Source organism: Pituophis catenifer, unplaced genomic scaffold (assembly GCF_029215685.1).
Source record: "Pituophis catenifer annectens isolate HBS135680 unplaced genomic scaffold, rPitCat1.0.hap2 SCAF_2, whole genome shotgun sequence".
In the NCBI taxonomy this organism is placed as follows: Eukaryota; Metazoa; Chordata; class Lepidosauria; order Squamata; family Colubridae; genus Pituophis; species Pituophis catenifer.
The window spans coordinates 3,378,828-3,397,205 of NW_027256882.1; the positions used below are offsets into that span (position 1 = coordinate 3,378,828).

The 18,378-nt window shown below is 42.9% G+C and overlaps 3 protein-coding genes across 3 annotated transcripts in view; all 3 read right to left on the reverse strand.

Annotated features, from left to right (window-relative positions):
• The window catches only part of LOC139309254 (zinc finger protein 91-like), a 105,539-nt gene that overhangs the window by 25,971 nt on the left and 61,190 nt on the right, over nt 1–18,378 (reverse strand). Inside the window, exon 5 of the mRNA XM_070933312.1 lies at nt 7,207–8,623. Coding sequence (XP_070789413.1) covers nt 7,207–8,623 — 1,417 coding nt within the window. The remainder of the gene's footprint in view (nt 1–7,206; nt 8,624–18,378) is intronic.
• LOC139311649 (zinc finger protein 24-like) lies at nt 1,489–2,772 on the reverse strand. Its single transcript, XM_070936134.1, has 3 exons — nt 2,721–2,772; nt 1,789–2,395; nt 1,489–1,526 (listed from the first exon to the last, which is right to left on the reverse strand). The coding sequence occupies exons 2-3, from the start codon at nt 2,200–2,202 to the stop codon at nt 1,518–1,520; spliced, it is 423 nt and encodes a 140-aa protein (XP_070792235.1). The 5' UTR covers nt 2,203–2,395; nt 2,721–2,772; the 3' UTR covers nt 1,489–1,517.
• Nucleotides 8,944–12,781, reverse strand: LOC139313416 (zinc finger protein 75D-like). Its single transcript, XM_070939030.1, has 6 exons — nt 12,768–12,781; nt 11,974–12,564; nt 11,617–11,731; nt 10,985–11,052; nt 9,559–9,688; nt 8,944–8,969 (listed from the first exon to the last, which is right to left on the reverse strand). The coding sequence occupies exons 2-6, from the start codon at nt 12,385–12,387 to the stop codon at nt 8,944–8,946; spliced, it is 753 nt and encodes a 250-aa protein (XP_070795131.1). The 5' UTR covers nt 12,388–12,564; nt 12,768–12,781.

An 18,378-nucleotide genomic window follows, 5' to 3' on the forward strand; every position in this document is an offset into this window, starting at 1 on the left:
GAGAAAATGTATAAATATGGATTACTGATGCAAAGATGTTGAAAAGAAGAAGATGTAAACATCTGTTTTTGGGTTTTTTTAAAAAATTGCTTAATAATTTTTTTTAAAAAAGATGTTGAGACAACAAAAACTATTAGTGGACTGGGGGCTAAAACATATAAAGAACGGTTGCAGGAATTGGGTATGTCTAGATTAAAGAAAAGAAGGACTTGGGGGACATGATAGCAGTGTTGCAATATCTAAGAGGCTGCCACAAAGAAGAGGAAGACAACCTATTTTCCAAAGCATCTGAAGATGGCACAAGAAGCAATGGATGGAAACTAATCAAGGAAAGAACCAACCTAAAACTTATGAGAAATTTCCTGAGAGTGGGAACAATTAATCAGTGGAATGACTTCCCTCCAGAAGTTGTAGATGCTCCAACACAGGAGGTGTTTAAGAAGAAATTGAACAGCCATATATCTGAAATAGGGCTTCCAGTCTGAGCAGGGGGTTGGACTAGAAGACCTCTAAGATCCCTACCAACTCTGTTATTCTTTTCCATTGTTCCCAAATTTCCAAAGGAAAGATATGCACTAAGTTAAATGGCTGTGCGTCACACATATCCTAATTTTAGGTGAGAAAATGGACAATTCTGAAAATTTCTTTGATTGGAGAAGTATTTGGGGAAAGTTTTATCAAGTTCATTTATTCTGCAAAACCTTCAGTGCCTTTCAGTAAAGTAATCCCACTCTGGATCAACTGATCTATCGCTCTGTCTATCATTGATTGATCTAGTAGTCTGAGCCATCGGCTGAATGGAAGAAAACAAAGAAAAGAAAATTCCCTGGGAATGTCATTTCTCATTCTTTGCAAGGCAGGAATGTTTAATCTCTTAATCGAGGTGCAAATCAGAAGATTGGATATTATTTTGTACAATTTCAAGTCAAAGAATTACAACAAGAATGGGTCTTTAGCAGTTACTACCACAGTGATATGTTTATTCCTAATTCCTGAAGGACTTTAAAAATTGCTTCTTGTAAACTCAAAGTTGGATGAGTACCCAGCAAAACAAGATAACCAGAGGAAGCTATGCTAGCTGACAGCAACTTGCACCTGTTATTCTGCTGTCCATGTTGTGGAAAAGCACAAAAATAATTCAGGCCAAACAAAGAGGGGGGGGGGGTTGGAAATAGAAGAAAAGAGCACTCTGCACATCCATTTCACTTCCTGAAGGGAAAATACAAATCTAATAATGTTTCCCTTTCTTACTTGATTTGAAGATAAAACCGCTGTTTGATCTCCATCATAAAAACCAGAAAACTTCATTCTTTGTTTCTCTGTAAGGAATAAAAAATTTCAAAATGCATAACAAAATAGGAGGAGGTATTCTATAGAAGAGAAGAGAGAGTGAAGGTAAGACAGATGGGTAATCGGAGGATCCTCAATTACCTCCTGAGGTGCTCTGACTTAGATATTCCCAAGGGATCCTCCTGAAAAATAGCTCCTGAAGGGGATTTGATGGATTCTTTTTTCCCTCAGGATCTCTGATATCCACAATGCAGCACTTCCAATAGGAGGAAGGAAAAAAGAAGCAGAATTAATGTACATCACACAACATAAAGTGCATTCTTATATTTGGAATACAACCTCAAAGCCCCCAATATCCGTCTGTGTGGTTGAGTGAGAAAACAATGGAACAACGTCCTACAAGAATTGGTGGGACATTGCCACCAATGAATGTCAGAGAGGTTTGGGAAGGAGGGGTGAAGTATTCAAACACATTCTCTATTCCCTAAAGTTTCTCACCTGCAACTCAACCTGCTCCCTCAGCTCCTCCACCTGGCTCAAGAGGAAGCCTTCGGCCAGGGCCACAGCCTGGGAGCTGGTCTCTGCTCCACACTCCCGCAACCAGCACTCCATTTCTGGGGGCAGGAGAGCCAGGAGATGCTCCAGAACCACCAGGTCCAGCATCTGGGCTTTGGTGTGCTTCTCTGGTCGCAGCCATTGCCTACAAAAGTGATGGAGTCGGCTGCAAAGTCCTCGGGGACCTTCAGTATCCCAGTTTTGGATGAAGTTCCAGAGCTGAACTTCTGAAGGGAGGATGGTTTCCTCCTCCAGGATCTCCTGCCCGGTCCTTATCCAGAGCTTCCTCCCCTTCCCAGGCTGAGCAGCTGAAGGGCCTTTTCCGCTTCCCTCCTTTCCAAAAGGTTGTGTCTCCATCCTTTCTCCGTCCTGCAGAGCAACTGCAAATGGCTCCAAGGATTCTGGTGGGTCTCCAGATGCCTTTTCCTTCACGGGACCATTTCTGGGGCTGCAGGACTGATCCCTCCAAGTGATTCCGCTCTTTTTATTTTCCCCCAAGAGAACATTTTTTTTAGTTTTTGAAGATTTCAAATGGTTTGAGTTTCCATATCTGAGATGGAAAGAAAAACAAACGCCAAAAAATAGAAAGTGGAATTCAGCCACTGAATAACCTTCACACAAACTGACAGGAGTCCCAAGCGACTCATCTCAGCGCAGGGCCGGGAAGGAGGCAGCTGGAGAGGCCGCCCCGCTCTCTCCCCTTCCGGAAACAGGGAGCCCGGTGCGAATCCTGCCTCCTCCTCGCCCGGCTTCTCTCCTCTCCTGCTGGGCCTCTGCAACGCCGACCCTCCCCTCCCTTCCCCCCACTCGAGTTCTTCGCATAGAGAGGGCGGCCGGGGAGCATGGGACCAGGGAAGAGACACCCCCCCCCTCACCCGGGACATGTCTGGATCACCCTCCACCAGCAGCCTCTCCGCCTCCTGTGGAGCCCCAGGGGTTAAGGAGAACGAGTGCGACTTCCTAGAGCGGGAAGCGTTTGCGATATCACTCCCGTCGCCGCCTCCTCTGGAAAGGCAGCTGTGACGTCCGTCCTCCAGGGGACCAATGGGGAACCGCCTGACGTTACCTTCTCCAAGCCGAAGGCGCCACCTGGTGGATTTGGCGCAAAGTGCCAGGATTGTAGAAAGGGCGGGAAACAGGAGCGCGCCTGAGGAGAACGGAGAGGGTAGGGATGATGGTCTCCAGAGGCAGCAATTTCTCAATCTTCCTCTTCTTTCCTCTCTAAGAATCGTCTGTGGAGACGGAGAAAAATCTTTCTGGAGGATTTGAACTTGCTTCCCTCAAGAACAGCCGCCCTGAAGGCTTCGCAGAGATTGTGGGAAACCTCAAAGGGTCCAAATCCTGTCAGAAACAGACGGGCGGTCAGAAGAGGAGGACCAGGAGGCTCTCTGGGAAAGACAGCTGGTGTCTTGCGGTTGTTGGGAACTCCCGCCTGAAGGGGAGGCAGATGGGACACAGGCAGGAAGGCCACAATCAGGAAAATGATTATAATTTATTTCTTTTTTATTTCTTTAATTCAATACATGCAGCTGCCCTTCTCAATCTATTCGCTCAGCCTCTCAGCAAAGGATGGAGGAGAAAGGGTAGAGACTCCTCCGGTCTCTTCTGATGAAAGAAAAGGAAGATCGTGAAAAAGGAATAGAAAGGTAAACTATGATGAGGAAAAACCATTTTGAAATAGGGACTGAGTAGGGAATTCACCTCAAGAAATGTGACCAGGAAGCTTAAGCCCCTCGGAGCTTTGAATGCAGGATTATATCATTAGACCATAAATGAAAAGAAAAAAAGGAAAGGAAAAAGGAAAACAAGAAAAGATGAAGGCTCCATTGCTATGAAAACATTCAACCAGATTTGGAGTCAACAGTGACACACAGAGCTTAGCTACAGTGAGGAAAACTAAATTTAATAGGATGGAAAAGTGGTTAAAAATCCATTTTAAAAAATTGAGGTAACGTCTGATTTTTCTTTGTGTCTATTTTTTTTCTCCAGTTTGACACAAAATATTTAATAAGGATATTTGAAAAAACAGCTTCAACCAAGCAGCAGCTGAAATATGCCCCCCCCAAGGTCATCCAAACACTTTAGTGGGTTCGAAATTTTTAATTCAACAAAGAGAATTTTATGCATGTTTAGCAAGTAACAACACAACTGATAGTTACTTAATTTTAGTTACCTTAATGTTCTGACACACCATAAAAAGACAAGAACATGGCCCTAATGCTTGAAAAATATCTTTTGCTCATGCATTTGTTTCATTCTGTTCATTCTGGCCCCTTGTTTCAAAGACAAATTGTTCAACCTGAAGCTTTTTGCACACCCTCTACATTGACACCTGTCATTATTCCATCAAAAAGGTCTTAAACCAAAAAAGGTTCCCTGCTTCTACATTCATACTGGTTGACTCAGATCTTAATTTGACACAGCGGACGCAAGTTGGATTGAGGGGTCCTTGGTGTCCTCTGAGGTTAGTTGGTACACTGATGATGTTCCCTAGTTTGGGTAATGAAACATCTGCAACAAAACGAGTCAGAAAGCACCAAAGGCCCCTCATTTCAACCATGAGCTGCACATTTTCTTCTTTATAGGCAGATTGGATTATTTTTGGTATCTTGATATTCCAGAGAAAGGTTTCATTTGCATTTCTGCCTGTTTCATCCGGAAGGACTGAAGTATTTTTTTTAAAGTAGTTCTTAATTTCATGTTATTTTGGTACCCAGTGCTTTCCAAAGATCTTCCTTTTTGATTGATCATTTGCAATGTTAGCTTGTAACTTCAAATGGTTACTTAATAAATTATTGTAAATTATTGCCTGGGTTGGCCATAGGCTGCCTAGCTATGAGAACTTAATATGCACTCACATTTCCCTACCACCACTTTCCCTTAATAAAACTACTTGTCATAGTTCCCAGTAATACTCCCAACCAATTCAAGACTTTGAGCCCTTGGCTTCTTCAAAAATCTGGTTTATTGGGTACATCATATCTGCATGGTCAAAGTTGAAAGCAAAATTGAAAATTCCCACATTTTCGGCATAAGTAAAGAATAGATACTGTCCACCTCCCTCGTCTCACAGGTCACATTAGCCAAGAAAGCAGATAATGAACTTTTCACCATTCCCTTCTGCCATTGTTGGGCACACTGATTTGGCCTTGGTTCTCAGGAGTCTTATCGTTCTTATATCCGTCACGTTGGGGGAAAACATTCTACGTTCCATAAATTCCACCTCCCCCCCCCCAAGTATGGCAACTAAGAATCCAATATGTCTTCAGCTATAGTCGTTTTGAGAGTTGACACTACTTGTTTTAACGCTCTCTGTGTGGAGGAAGGTTGGAACAGACACAAAGGTATTTCCACAATGCTAGAACTATTTTAATAAATGAGTTCAAGCAGCACTTTTTTTACACAACTATGTGAAAAAAGTAAACTGTGTGGCCAGGCAGCTATGAAGGCAGAAAACATTCTGGGATGCACCACCAGAGGTATCACCATCAGCAAAAAGGAGGTCCTATCCTTTTACATAGGGCTTTAGTGAGACACCATTTGGAATACTACGTTCAGTTCTGGAGACCTCACTTTAAAAAAGGTATTGATAAGATTGTGTGAGTCCAGAGATGGGCAACACAAGGGAAGGCAAGGAAAGATCACCACAAAATTAGGAAAAAGATCTCATGAATTGGATTTTCTAATTCTGCATCACTTGTTTTCATTATGGTTTTCTTTCTTAGTTGTTACTTGTGTTATATAATGTGAAGCAGCAGGAAAGGCAGACTGACAATAGTAAGCAAAGGAAGAAAAGTTGTGACAATAGTAAGGAATTCAGAATTAATACATTTCTGCCTGAAATTCTGCTCTCTCCTTGATTAATTTCCATCCATTGTTTCTTATCTTGCCCTCTGGTGGTTTGGGAAAAAAATTAGATATTAGATTAGTAGAGTTGGAAGAGATCTTGTAGTTCATCTAGTCCAACTCCCTGCCCAAGCACAAGACCCTACACCATTTCTGACAAATGACAGTCTGATCCCTTCTTGAAAGCCTCCAGTAATAAAGTTCCTACAACTTCCAAAAGCAAGCTGTTCAATTGGTTGATTGTTCTGTCAGAAAATTCCTCCTTATTTCTAGGTTGAATGTCTCCTTGATCAGTTTCCATTCATTATTCCTTTTCTGGCCTTCAGGTATCTTGGAAAATAGCTTGACCCTCTCCTGTCTGTGGAAGCCCCTCAAATATTGGAACATTGCTATCCTGTCTCCCTTGGTACTTCTCTTCACTAGACTAGCCATGCCCAGTTTCTATAATCATCGTTGCTTTAGTCTTCAAGTCTTTAATCAGCTAGGTGCTCTTCTTTGTACTTTTTTCAAAGTTTCAACATCTTTTTTGTAATGTGATGACCCAAACAGGATGCAATATTCCAGGTGTGGTCTTACTAAGGCTTTATGAAGCGGTACTAATACTTCATGTGATTTTATTTATTTATTTATTTATTATATTTCTATACCGCCTTTCTCCCGTAGGACTCAAGGCGGTGTACAGTCAAGAAAAATATAGACACACAAACGTCATAAAATTTTGATTCTATGCCTCCGTTTATACAATCAAGGATTGCATTAGCAACACAGCCGCTCCTCCGATCCATCCATCCATCCCCCTCACCTGCAACCTCCGGTCCCGCACACACCTCTCTGTCGGGAAACCCCCGGCAGCCCCAGATGCCCAAAGCCTGCACCCACCCGGCTCCCTTTTCCACAGCACCTGCCTCTTTATTGAGGGGGGCGGCATGTGGGGCGGGGGAGAAGCAAGATGCATATTGCCGTCTCTTCTTTCCCCCCCCGCCAGGGGCTGGGGAGACGGAAGATGCGCGTCTTACCTGCCTTGCAGCTGTGTCGCATGTCTCACTGTTGTCTGCAGGCAAACACGTAGGGTAAAACCAAACTTCTTGCGAGTTCCAGAAGTTTGATTGAACTTGCGAGGTTTTTTTTACCCTATGTGTTTGCCTGCAGACAACAGCAAGACACGCGACGGAGCTGCAAGGCAGGTAAGATGCCTACACGCACCCCAATGGTAACAGCGCAACACAGCAGAAGCCATGAGGTGGCCACGCTTGCTGTCTCCTGCACCCCCCAAATAAGACCCCCCCAATAAGGCCAAGCCCTTATTTTGGGGTTCAAAAAAATATAAGACAGGATCTTATTTTTGGGGAAACACGGTAAGTCTAAGTGGAATTGCTATTGCTATATAGTTTGTCCTGAGCATGGATCCTTTCATGAGAAGTAAGACTACCTTTCTGAACAAAGCTCTTTCCACATTCCATGCATTTATATGGTTTCTCTCCTGTGTGGATTTTATTATGGCAAGTAAGACCATACTTCCGAGCAAATGTCTTTCCACAATTCATGCATTTATACGGTTTCTCCCCTGTGTGGCTCATCTTATGGCAATTAAGATGATATCTTCGAGCAAAGGTCTTTCCACATTCCATGCATTTATATGGCTTCTCCCCTGTATGGATCATCTTATGTAAAATAAGATGACCTCTTTGAGCAAAGGTGTTTCCACATTCCATGCATTTATATGGTTTCTCTCCTGTGTGGATCTTTTTGTGGATAGTAAGTCCACTGCTCTGAGCAAAGGTCTTTCCACACTCCATGCATTTATATGGTTTCTCTCCTGTGTGGATCTTTTTGTGGATAGTAAGTCGACTACTATAAGCAAAGGTCTTTCCACATTCCATGCATTTAAATGGCTTCTCCCCTGTGTGGATCTTTTTGTGTATTCTTAAGTCATTGGTATGAGCAAATGTCTTTCCACATTCCATACATTTAAATGACTTCTCTCCTGTGTGGATCTTTTGGTGTATTCTTAGGTAACTGCAATGAGCAAAAGTCTTTCCACATTCTATGCATTTATACGGCTTCTCCCCTGTGTGGATCTTCGTATGGGAAATAAGATGAACACTTTGAGCAAAGGTCTTCCCACACTCCATGCATTTATACGGCTTCTCACCTGTGTGGATCATTTTATGGCGAATAAGATTACCTCTTTGAGCAAAGGTCTTTCCACACTCCATGCATTTAAATGGCTTTTCTCCTGTGTGGATCATTTTGTGGATAGTAAGTCCACTGCTCTGAGCAAAGGTCTTTCCACACTCCATGCATTTATATGGTTTCTCCCCTGTGTGGATCTTTTTGTGGATAGTAAGCCCATTGCTCTGAGTAAATGTCTTTCCACATTCCATGCATTTATATGGCTTCTCCCCTGTGTGGATCACCTTATGGGAAATAAGAGTACTTTTTTGAGCAAAGGCCTTTCCACATTCCATGCATTTAAATGGCTTCTCCCCTGTGTGGATCTTTTTGTGGGTAGTAAGTGTACTATGCAGAGCAAAAGTCTTTCCACATTCCATGCATTTATACGGTTTATCACCTGAGTGGATCCTTTTATGGAAAATAAGATTACTATATCTTCTGAACCTGTTACCCGGCTCTCTGCATTTTATAGCATCTTCTCCTTTGTTTTCGCTTAAATAATGTTCTTTTACTTGTAATTTCGCTTTGATTGGCTTCACACTTTTCCCAATATATTTTTTCCTTCTTTTCTCCTCTTGGGCAAGAAAGCCTTGTATCGGAGCATCAGTGAAAGATGAGCTTTCCTGATTCCAATCATTTGACTGTTTTCTATTATGAGTTTCTAGTTCCATTTGAATTCCAAACTTCTCCGTTCCATCTTTAGCATTGATCACTTGGAACAGTTCACAGGAATCTTGATTCTCCTGCCCATTATTACCTTCAAAGCAAAAGACAAATGAAAATGATAACAAGGTTAGAGAAAAAAAATCAAACCGTACAAAGTCAAGTGAATTTCCTTCCGAATTTTTCCAAAATTCAATTATGTTTTATGTTTGCATGCTTACAGTGGCGTGATATACACAGGATGATTTCTATCTTCATGAGTCCTGAAAGCTTTGAAAATATCCAGAAAACATCTCTTTCTTTACAATTATCTAAATATCTGCAAATCTCAATCAAAGTCTGTTTTGAGTCAAGGAATAATGAGGGGAAACATCCAAGGAAGAATAAGGAGAAAAGGAGATTCATTCGGCTGGGTTAATTTCGGCAGAGACCTGTGAGAACTGAAACCATTTTGAAAAACGCTCATTCTTACGCTGTGTACCTTGGTGCAACTACTCCACGGTGTCTGTCTGTCAGGACTACCACTTGGCCCGTTCCTTGATCCCAACGATGAAACTTTGGAACAAAGTCCCATGCTTGAAGCCTCCCATTGGTTTGTAAATGCTCATCGCGCTGAAACTGCAAAGGTTGGGAGGCTTCAAGAATGGCTATTTCGCTGCCTCAAAGTCTCATCGGTTGGGAAGGGCTTTTTGGTCGGATCTGATACAGGCTTCCAACTGCTGAGAACAGAGGCCTAAACTACTTTAGTGCGAGATCACACAAAACCAGAAGTGCAAGATCTCACACTAGTGATCTTGCGTGATCTCACACTGCAGTACTTTAGGCCTCTGTTCCATTCCATTCCATTCCATTATGGCACAAAAGCATCTCAGCAAAGAGACATTGACTCTTTCCTTCCTTGGAGTACCAGAAGGCCAGATCCTTTCTTTTTCTCTCCCAGGAGACAATATCTGATTAGTGATTTTTTAATAAAAAGTAACTATAATCTGTCTTCTTGAACTCTCTGATTTGGGACAAGAAAACTCTTACCCAGAGAGACCACATTCCTATAGTTTTCAAGCATGACTTCCGAATACAGGGCTTTTTGGTCAGGATCCAGCTGAGACCATTCCTCCTCAGAGAAATACACAGCCACCTCCTCGAAGGACACAAAACTCTCCTGAACACGGAGAAAAGAACAGAACAGGAGGATTCACAAGATCTGTTCATCATCATCAATGATTTAGACAAGAGGATAGAAGGGGAACTCATCAAATTTGCAGACAAGACCAAATTGACAGGAATACCAACACTCCAGAAGATAGGAGGGATAGAATCAAGATCACATGAAATGTTCGTTCTTCTTTATAATGCCTTGTTAAGACCACACTTAGGAACTTTGCATCCAGTATTGGTTGCCATGATATAAAAAGATCTTGAGACTCTAGAAAGAGTGCAGAGAAGAGCAACCAAGATGATGAGGGGACTGGAAGCTAAAACATACGATGAACAGTTGCAGAAACTGGGCATGGCTAATCTAGTGAAGAGAAGGAACAGGGGAGACACGATAACAGTGTTTCAATATTTGAGGGGCTGCCACAGGGAGGAAGGGGGTCAGGCTATTTCCCAAAGCACCTGAAGGCCAGTCAAGGAATAATGGATGGAAACTGAACAAGGAGTGATTCAACCTGGAAATAAGGAGACATTTTCTGACAGTGAAAGCAATCAACCCATGGAACAGAAGTTGCCTTCAGAAGTGGGAGCTTCATCACTGGGAGCTTTCAAGAAGAGACTAGACTGTAAGGAGCCTTGGTACTACAGTGGTTTAAAGCACCCTGTTATTAACACAGCTGCCTGCAATTTACTGCTGGTTCGAATCTCTCCAAGGCTCAAGGTTGACTCAGCCTTCCATCCTTTCTAAGGTAGGTTAAATGAGGACCCAGATTGTGGGGGCAATAAGCTGACTTTGTATAAATATACAAAAGTATGAAGGCTATTGCTTAACGCACTGTAAGCCGCCCTGAGTCTCCGGAGAAGGGCGGCATATAAATCAAATTTAAAAAAAAAAAAAAAGACTGCCAACTGTCAGAAATGGTGTAGGGAGGTTGGACTAGATGACCTATAAGGTCCCTTCCAGCTCTGTTAATCTGTACTTTAGGAGGTCAATAAATTAAAAAAGAAAGATGGTCCAGCAGTTCCTGCCACTGTGATACGTTTATTCCTAATCCTTGAAGGACTTTAAAATAAGTGCTTCTTGTAAAGGCAAATTTGGAGGAGCACCTAGCAAAACAAGACAACCAGAGGAAGGTATGCTGGCTGACAGCAACTTCAACCTGCTATTCTGTTGTCCATGTTGTGGAAGAACACAAAAATAACTCAGTCCAAACAAGGGGGGGAATAGAAGGAGAGAGAACTCTGTACACCCACTTAATTTCCTGAAGGGAGAATACAATCTAATAATTTTTCCCTTTCTTACTTGATTTAGAGGTTCAACCGCTGTTTGATCGTCATCATAAAAACCAGAAAATTTCATTCTTTGTTTCTCTGTAAGGAATAAACAATTTCAAAATAAATAACAAAATATTTATTTTATTTATTTATTGTAGACAATTTATATGCTGCCTATTCACACATGGCAACTCAAAGCAGCTTACAAAATATTAAACCCATATTAAAATAATAAAACTAATGAAAGGAGAATTATATAATACATTAATATAATAAAATCAACCCACCCCCTGCCCCAGCAAAAGCACCTCACAGGAGGCGTTTAATGGGCTCCAGCCCGCTCTGGGTTTCCCAGGCCCACTGGCAGAACCATGTCTTCAATGCCTTCTGGAAGAGTGCTACTGTGGGGGGCCATTCTAATCTCTGGGGGGATGATGGTCCAGAGAGAGGGAGCCACCACAGAGAAGGCCCTTCTTCTGGGTCTCACCAGGTGTGTCTTCCTAGGGGATGGCACCCGCAACATTCCCTGCCTCCGCACTCTGGTGGGTTGGGCAGATGTAACGAGTAAGGGATGGCAGTAAGAAATAGAAGGAAGTATTTTATAGAAGAGAAGAGGGAGCGAAGTTAAGACAGATGGGTAATTGGAGGATCTTCAATTACCTCCTGAGGTGTCCTGAGTTTGATCTTCCCAAGGGATCCTCCTGAAAAATAGCTCCTGAGAGGGATTTGACGGATTCTTCTTTCTCTCAGGATCCCTGATCTCCACAGTGCAGCACTTCCAATAGGAGGAAGGATGGAAGAAGCAGAATTAATGTACATCACATGATGTAAAGTGGATTCCTATATTCGGAACACCTCAAAGCCCCGATATCCATCAGTGTGGCTGAGTGAGAAAACAATGGAACAAGGTCCTACAAGAATTGGTGGGACACTGCCACATATTATGAATGTCAGAAATGTTTGGGAAGAAGGGGTGAAGTATTCAAACACATTCTCTATTTTCTTTTGAACTCTTACCTGCAAGTCGACCTGCTCCTTCTGCTCCTCTGCCTGGCTCAGGAGGAAGCCTTCCACCAGGGCCACTGCCTGGGAGCTGGTCTCTGCTCCATATTCCCGCACCCAGCTCTCCATCTCTGGGGGCAGAAGAGCCAGGAACTGCTCCAGAACCACCAGGTCCAGTATCTGGGCTTTGGTGCACTTTTCTGATCTCAGCCATCGATTACTAAAGTCATGGAGGTGGCTGCAAAATCTTCGGGGACCCTCAGCTACCTGGCATTGGATGAAATCCCAGGGCTGAATTTTTGAAGGGAGGATGGTTTCCTCCTCCAGGATCTCCTGCCCAGTCCTTGTCCAGAGCTTCCCCACCATCCCAGGCTGAACAGCTGAACGGCCTTTTCTGCTTCCCTCCTTTCCAAAAGGTTGTGTCTCCATCCTTTCTCTGTCCTGCAGAGCAACTCCAAATGGCTCCAAGGACTCTGATGGATCTCCAGATGCCTTTTCCTTCACGGGTCCATTTCTGGTGCCAAGTGATTCTGCTCTTTTTTTTTTTTTTTTCCAAAAGAAAATTTTTGGCTTGCAAAGATTTCAAATAATTTCGGGTTTCTGTATCTGAGATGGAAAGAAAAATAAATACCAAGAATTAGAAAGTGGAATTCAGTGAGCTACCTTCACCCAACCTGTCCGGAGCCCCAAGCAGCTCATCCCAGCGCAGGACTGAGGTGCCCCCGAGCAGGGCCGGGAAGGAGGCAGCTGGAGAGGCCCCGCCCCGCTTCTCTCCCCCCTCCGGAGACAGGATCGGGCCCTCGGGGAACCTGGTGAGAATCCTGCCTCCTCCTCGCCCGGCTTCTCTCCTCTCCTCCTGGCCCTCCACAAGGCCGACCCTCCCCTCCCCCCACTCGGGCTCTTCGCATGGAGAGGGCGGCTGAGGAGCATGGGACCAGGGAAGAGCACCCCCCCCCCGGGCACGTCTGAATCTCCCTCCACCAGACTCTCCCGCAGCCTCTCCACCTCCTACGGAGCCTCAGGGGTTAAGGAGAACGAGTTCGGCGTCCTAGAGCGGCAAGTGTTTGCGATGAAACTCCCGTCGCCGCCTCCTCTGGAAAGGCAGCTGTGACGTTCGCCCTCCACGGGACCAATGGGGAACCGTCTGACGTTAACTTCTCCTACCCGATGGCGCCCCCTGGTGGGTTTGGCGCAAAGTGCCAGGATTATAGAAAGGGCGGGAAACAGGAGAACCGAGAGGGCAGGGATAATGGGCATGGGAGTAGGGGGGAAAGCCCCTAACAATTCCTCCCTCCCCAAGAAAAGCTCCGTGGTCTCCAGAGGCAGCAATTTCTCCATCTTCCTCTCCTTTTCTGTCCAGGAGATGAAAAAAATTATCTCTGGAGGATTTAAAGTCGCTTCCCTCAAGAACAGCCGCCCTGAAGGCTCAGCAGAGATTGTGGGAGGCCTCCAAAGGGTCCAAATCCTGTCAGAAACAGCCGGGCGGTCAGAAGAGGAGGACCAGGAGCCTCTCTGGGAAAGACAGTTTGTGTCTTGCGGTTGTTGGAAACTCCTGTCTGAGGGGAGGCAGAATCAGGAAAATGATTTTATTTCTTTTTTATTTCTTTAATTCAATATATGCATCTGCCCTTCTCAAACTATTCACTCAGCCTCTCAGCAAGGTGGAGGGGGGGGCAGAAAGGGCATAGACCCCTCCGGTCTCTTCTGATGAAAGAAAAGGAAGATCCTGAAAAAAGAATAGAAATCTAAAGTATGATGTGGAAAAACCATTTTTAAATAGGGATTGAGTAGAAAATTTACCTCAAGAAATGTGACCAGGAAGCTTAGGCCCCTTGGAGAATTGAATGCAGGGTTCTATCATTAGACCATAAATGAAAAGAGAAAATGAAAATGAAAAAGCAAAACAAGAAAAGCTGAAGGCTCCATTGCTATGAAAACATTCGACCGCATTTGGAGTCATCACTGACACACGGAGTTTAGCTACAGTGAGGAAAATGAAATTTAATAGGATGGAAAAGTGGTTAAAATCCATTTTAAAAAATTGAGGTAACGTCTGATTTTTCTTTCTGTATCTTTTTTTTTTCTCCAGTTTGACCCAAAATATTTAATAAGAATATTTGAAAAAACAGCTTCAACCAAGCAGCAGCTGAAATATCCCCCCCCCAGGTCATTCAAACACTTTAGTGGGTTAGTAATTTTTAATGCAACAAAGAGAATTTTATGCATGTTTAGCAAGTAACAACACAACTGATAGTTACTTAATTTTAAGTTACCTTAACTTTATGACACACCATAAAAAGACAAGAACATGGCCCTAATGTATTTGTTTTAGCTTCTGTTCATTCTGGCCCTTCTATGAAAAACAAAGTTTTTACCCAGAAGCTTTTTCCACACACTCTACATTGACATCTGTCATTATTCCATCTCATCATAAGAGGGCTTTGACCGAAAAAGGTTCCCTGCTTCTACATTCATACTGGTGGACTCAGATCTTAATTTGACACAGCGGATACAAGTTGGATTGAAGTGTCCTTGGTGCCCTCTGAGGTTGGTTGGTGCACTGATGATGTTCCCTAATTTGGTTAATGAAATGTCTGCAACAAAACAATGAAGCTCAGAGAGCACCAAGGACCCCTCGTTTCAACCGTGATCTACACATTTTCTCCTTTATTGGCAAATTAGATTATTTTTGGTATGAGAACTTAATATGCATCCACATTTCCCTACCACTACTTTCCCTTAAAAACTACTTGTCAGGGTTCCGAGTAATGCTCCCAACTAATTCAAGACTCTGAGTTGACTTGGCTTCCTCAAAAATCCAGTTTATTGGGTACATCATAACGGCACGATCAAAGGTGAAAGCAAAATAGAATAATTCCTGCATTTTGGGTATAAGTAAAGAATAGATACTGTTCCCCACCCTCATGTCACAGGTCACATTAGCTAAGAAAGAAGATGAAGTTCTCAGCACTCCCTCCTGTCATTGTTGGACACGTTAATTTGGCCTTGGTTCTCAGCAGCCTTATCGTTGTTATGTCTGGCACATTGAACGAAAACATTCCACATTCCATAAATTCTGTCTCCCCAGCCCCTCTTAACTATGTTAAACAGATACAATTCTGATTTTTACAATTCAGCAGCCCTATGCTTCTCTAAAAACTCGTTAAATGAATCAGTTGAAGATAGCAGCCTGCCCATCTCAGGGTTTCAGATTCAACAATCAGACAGAATTGCAGAAACATCTGGTAAAAAGAAGGGAGGAGGCTTATGCTTATATATCAACAACAGCTGGTCTCAGGATATAACTATAATATATAAATTATGTGACAAAAACCTAGAGACATTAATTATCAACTGCAAATCAAACTATTCGCCTCATGAATTTTCCTCATTTGTTCTAATTGCTGTTTATGTCCTACCACAAGCCTGTGAAAACAAGGCATTGTGAACTCTAGATGACCAAATTATGAAGGCTGAAGCCAAATACCCCAATTCACTGGCCATTAATTTGGGAGATCTAAACAAGGCCAACTTAAGGAAAGAGCTACCAAAATACTTTCAGCATGTCAATTGTCCCACTAGAGGCAATAATATTTTAGACCATTGCTACACAACACTAACAGATGCTTATCGGTCTTTACCACGAGCAGCTATAGGACACTGATCATTGCATGATTCACCTTGTACCAGCTTACAGGCAAAGACTTAAAACCACAAAACTAACAATTAAGTCAGTGAAGATTTCGACTGAGGAGGAAAAGTTAAAGCTATAGGCTTGCTTTGACTGCACTGATTGGAATATTTTTGAAGATACCTCTGCAGACCTGTATGAACACACAGATACTGCAACATCATATGTAAGTTCTGTGAAGACCTATGTGTATCGACCAGGAACTTGCCAATATACAGTAAGAACAAACCTTGGTTCACAGCTAAACTTAAACAGCTACGTCGTTCCAAAGAGGAAGCCTACAGAAAAGGTGATAAAATGCTGTACAATCAGGCCAGAAATGTATTAACAAGGGAGATCAGAGCAGCAAAAAGAGGCTACTTTGAAAAGCTAAACTATCAGTTCTCAACAAATGAACCGGCAAATATGTGGAAAACTCTTAAGAATATCACCAGCTATGGCAAACCTCCTTCCCAGGCTGAAGAAAATCAACAACTGACAGATGACCTGAATGAGTTTTACTGCATGTTTCAAAGGAAACTACAGCCACCTATCTCCATAACCCCTATCTGAGACACACCAACAACAGCCAAGCCTTCTACAACGGATCCCATCCCATTGGGTTCACAACCCCTAGTGATCCCAGAAAAGGAAGTGCAAGACCTATTTCACAGACAAAAGCCAGGAAAAACTCCAGGCCCAGACAAGATAACTTCTTGCTTAAAAGTCTGTGCTGACCAATTGGCCCCCATCTTCACCCGTATCTTCAATAAATCGCTAGAAATGTGCTATGTTCCTTCTTGCTTCAAATGCTCTACTATCATCCCAGTGCTGAAGAAGCCCACCATCAAGGAACTGAATGACTACAGCCAGTTGCTCTAACATCTGTAGCCATGAAAACCTTTGAAAGGCTAGTGGTGTCCCACTTGAAAACCATCACGGATCCACTGTTAGACCCTTTGCAATTTGCATACCGAGCAAATAGATCAACAGTTGAAGCTGTTAATATGGCTCTACACTACATCCTACAACATCTTGAATATCCAAAGACCTACGCAAGGGTCTTCTTAGAAATAGAATAACAGAGTTGGAAGGGACCTTGGAGGTCTCCTAGTCCCACCATCTATCCAGCCAGGAAATCCTACACGACTTCAGACAAATGGTTATCCAACATCTTCTTAAAAATTTCCAGTGTTGGAGCATTTAAAACTTCTGGAGGCAAGTTGTTCCACTGATTAATTGTTCTGTCAGGAAACTTCTCCTTAGTTCTAAGTTGGTTCTCTCCTTAATTAGTTTCCACCCATTGTTTCTTTTTACCAAATCATTTTTTTATTTTAAAACAAAAAAAGAAAAATAACATACAAACATCATTCATTCCATCAAGTACAGACAGTACAGTCTCCACCCATTGCTTCTTGTTCTACCTTCAGGCGCTTTAAAGAATAATTTGACTCCCTTTTCTTTGTGGCAACCCTTGAGATATTGGAACACTGCTATCATGTCTGCCCTAGTCCTTCTTTTCATTAAACTAGACATACCCAGTTCCTGCAACCATTCTTCATGTTTTAGCTTCCAGTCCCCTAATCATCTTTGTTGCTCTTCTCTGCACTCTTTCTAGAGACTCAACGTCTTTTTTAAATCGTGGTGACCAAAACTGAATGCAATATTCCAAGTGTGGCCTTACCAAGGCATTATAAAGTGGTATTAACACTTCATGTGATCTTGATTGTATCCCCGTTTATGCAGCCCAAAACTGTGTTGGCTTTTTTGGCAGCTGCTGCACACTGCTGGCTCATATCTAAATGGTTGTCCACTAGGACTCCAAGATCCCTCACAGTTACTACTATTGAGCAATATACCACATATACAGTACCTGTGCATTTTGTTTTTCTTGCCTAAATGTAGAACCTTACTTTTTTCACTGTTGAATTTCATTTTGTTAGTTAGCGCCCAATGTTCAAGTCTGTCAAGATCCTTCTGTACCTAGAGCCTATCTTCTGTAGTGTTGGCTATTCCTGCCAGCTTGGTGTCATCTGCAAATTTGATGCGTTCCCCATCTATCCCCTCATCCAAGTCATTGATGAAGATGTTGAAGAGCACTAGGCCTAAAACAGAGCCCTGGGGTACTCCACTGCATACTTCCCTCCATGTAGATGCAGTTCCATTGAGACCTACATGTTGAGTGCGGATGGTCAGCCACTTACAAATCCATCTGGTGGTGATGCTGTCTATCCCACATTTTTCTACTTTATCTAATAGTACTCCACTGCATACTTCCCTCCATGTAGATGCGGTTCCATTGAGACCTACACGTTGAGTGCGGATGGTCAGCCACTTACAAATCCATCTGGTGGTGATGCTGTCTATCCCACATTTTTCTACTTTATCTAATAGTAGGTTATGGTCTTTATAAAATGCTTTACTGAAGTCCAAGTAAATTATATTGACAGCATTCCTCTTTGTAGAGTTTAGTTCAGCATTCAATACCATCATTCCAGACACTCTTCTAATTAAGCTAAACCAGCTACAGGTACCTGAACGCACTTGTAAGTGGACCGTAAACTTCCTAACAAGCAGGAAGCAGCAGGTGAAGCTAAGCAGAATCACATCAGATACCTGTATAATTAGCACAGCACCCCCCCAAAGGCTGTTTGTTCTCCCCACTTCTCTCTGTAAAGCAATGACTGCATCTCTAACGATCCATCTGTTAAACTACTGAAGTTCGCAGATGATACAACAGTGATCCGTCT